This window comes from Cebus imitator, unplaced genomic scaffold (genome assembly GCF_001604975.1).
Source record: "Cebus imitator isolate Cc_AM_T3 unplaced genomic scaffold, Cebus_imitator-1.0 Scaffold318, whole genome shotgun sequence".
NCBI classification, from domain to species: Eukaryota; Metazoa; Chordata; class Mammalia; order Primates; family Cebidae; genus Cebus; species Cebus imitator.
Window position 1 is genome coordinate 2,677,900 of NW_016107633.1, and position 2,944 is coordinate 2,680,843.

At 36.4% G+C, this 2,944-nt stretch overlaps 1 protein-coding gene across 1 annotated transcript; it reads right to left on the reverse strand.

Annotated features, from left to right (window-relative positions):
* Positions 1-778: 778 nt before the first annotated feature.
* Positions 779-2,849, reverse strand: LOC108286423 (zinc finger protein 507-like). Its single transcript, XM_017504270.2, has 2 exons — positions 2,217-2,849; positions 779-2,102 (listed from the first exon to the last, which is right to left on the reverse strand). Exons 1-2 carry the CDS (start codon positions 2,396-2,398, stop codon positions 1,736-1,738), a joined length of 549 nt encoding a protein of 182 aa, XP_017359759.1. The 5' UTR covers positions 2,399-2,849; the 3' UTR covers positions 779-1,735.
* Positions 2,850-2,944: the final 95 nt, after the last annotated feature.

Here is a 2,944-nt window from a genome sequence, read left to right on the forward strand (position 1 = left end):
TAACTTTCATAAATAAATTAAAGCTACCTAAATAAAAAAGCTGCAAAGTTACAATCATTTATGTTTGTTTAAATATCACCAAAATGAGATGAGAAAGAAAAAAAAAAAAACCCAACAAATCAGACAATGTTTCAAGATGCCTGGCCCCACTTAAATAATTCCTAATAATTTTATAAATATTAATCCAATCATACCTGGACTTTAGGAACGGAATTCTTCCCTAAAACATGCCTACAGAGTATCCCATTCGAAAACCTGTTTTCAGTGTTCAAAGCTGATTGGTCACAGCCTCGTCTCAGGTGTTAGAAATCAATATTCAGATATTCGGAAATAGCACCGTGAGGATGGTGCACAGAAGAGCGCACCGGCCTTTTCACCTGTAAGCAGAATTTACTTTAACAAAACAATGCATAAATAAGTAATCAGAACTACAAAAACAAAAACACCCTGTTTTCTTCACTCTTGGAAATAATTAAAATATAAAATGTGTAATTAATAAGACTACATCTATTTGATGGTGAGTTTTAATGCTAAAGCACTTTGCGTTGGTTTTCCATATGTCCTATCGCACTCTAACAAAATAGAATTTTCCAGATAGGAGGAATCCTATAGACTTGCCAAATGCTGTTTGTTATTAAAATTTTTACAAACAACCTGAATTTTTGCTATATTTTAGTCACATTTGGATATATTCCACTTTTGCTAAATATAAGTAAATTAATATACCTTAGGAAGGAAAAGTTCAACACAGCAGTACTTATTTTCAGGAGCTTCTAAATTTCACCCCTCATCCCTTAAGGGATTTTTGGAAATAGTTCAAACTATTTCCCATGTCGAATGATCAAATGTAAATTTTCATACATTGTTTCTTTCACACACTTTCAGATAACAAGCATGGTCTCATTTAGCAGAGAGTATTAGAAGGTCTATGTACTACTGAGAAAGTATGCAAAGTTCTGACAGACACTGAAAAGAACCTCTGAGAACACTCAAGACAATTTAGCATTACTATAAATTGAGATCTGGTTTGAGTCTGGTGGGAATTCATCTGTTTCCTCATTTGCCCACAAAAAGTCACAGTAAATTTAAGACAATACTTTATTTCTTAAATGCCTATTTACAATCTAGTTTTGAATTTAGAGGTCTGTCTTTTCTTTCTTTCTTAAGGAGTAAAGGAACATATCCTAGATTAAGTAAATGTCTACCAATTTAGGGATTTCAGTAGATCATTTCAAAGCCCTCTAATTACGTTTCATTGTTGACTTTGTTGGTGACACTGAAAAAACCCCTCCCAGAACTGTCTCCCGTTTCTCACTGGAGTCTGCATGTCAGAAGTGAGAAGAAAACTAAGTTCTGCTTAAGACTGTGACACTTTATGACTTTTAGAATAGTTCCTGAAAAGCTCTTTCTTAACTCTTTTGCTTGCATTTCTATACTATATAAGCTTTTATTAATAAATACACTCAACACTAAGAAGGGGTAAAAGAGGGTTAATATTGTATTACACCTCTGCTTCCTCTTCGACCCACTCCCCCTCACTCAAAATCCTTAAATATCATTACTGCTCGTCCATTTGGAATTCCTTTTATTACAAGTTTGGTTCCAAAGTCACATCTGTCACTTCCTCAAAAATCACATCAGCGATTTCTTCTGTGGCTAGGTTGTTTGAAGCACAAAGGTGAAACTGGTGAAGGAATCCTCTTCTACTGCTTTCCTGTTCAAGTAATTATTCCATCTAATTTGTGTTTAGAGCTGTGTTGTGGTCCTTATTCAGGATGATGTTTACAATTTCACCCTCGTGCTCTTTCATATGATCCAAGAGGTTTTCTTTGCTGGTTGATTCAAAACCACAAATACAACAGCAGAATAGTAAAACACAGTACTCCATACCAGGAGGGGCCAGACTGGAGATTTTTTCTAAACTATATGAGGTATTGCTTGTAGGGCTCAGTTTCTCATTCTCGTTGGGACCCAGAACTTCACTGGGAGTCTGGGAAATCAGTTCTGAAGATGACACTGCATTTTCTGAACTTCCAGTGATGGGATCCGTGCTCTCTTCACTGTTCTTTAATTGAGTCTTTCCAGGGGATTTCCCTAGAGCTCTTAAAAACAAAACAAACACACCACACCATGAGGAGGCTATAATGTAGGACTAGCAGATTTAATCTTGGCTTTAATTCACACATAGCAATAAAGGGAGGGGGTAGATGAAATACCTGCCACTTTGTGAAATCGCGTCGTTAATAGCCTTGTTTACTTGTTCGTAGTTATAATTTTGGTCGCTCGCATGTTTCCACATATGCGACTTCAAAGAAGGAGGATGGCTACACACATACCCACACAGAGAGCATCTGAAAGACGGGCAGGCACAGGGAAAATCAGAAAGGTCCCATAACATCGCTGAAAAATCATCATGATTCTGTAACAATTATTATATCCCTTCTTCTGAACCCTTATTATATATATCGTATTCACTGAATCTTAAGATGTTACTGATTCTAAGAGGTACATTGATTTCTAAGAGGTACATTGATTTCAGAATGGATGTCCTAGAATCAATGAAAGAGGGTGTTTTATAAAGAATTGGATTCAAGACAAACATTCCAGATTAACTATTACAATATTTGGAAAGATTTCTGATACAGTAATATGCAAAATCTTTGCTCTAAATTATTTAATCACACACATAAAGAAAACTTATAAAATTAATACCTTATACCACTCTACTGCTTAACCGAGAAAGCAAAAAGAAACAAAATGATTTTCAACATGAACTCTGCACTCCTTAAGGACTCCCCAAAAATGGAAGCAGTTGTCTTGAAAAAGCTTCAACAGGCCGGGCGCGGTGGCTCAAGCCTGTAATCCCAGCACTTTGGGAGGCCGAGGCGAGTGGATCACAAGGTCAAGAGATCAAGACCATCCTGGTCAACACGGTGAAACCCCG

Excerpts from the sequence above, each read along its gene's own strand:
- LOC108286423 (XM_017504270.2), bottom strand. The coding sequence starts at position 2,398 with ATGTTATGGGACCTTTCTGATTTTCCCTGTGCCTGCCCGTCTTTCAGA. Across the intron at positions 2,103-2,216 it reads GCGATTTCACAAAGTGGCAG|AGCTCTAGGGAAATCCCCTG; the intron begins GTATTTCATCTA and ends TTTGTTTTTAAG.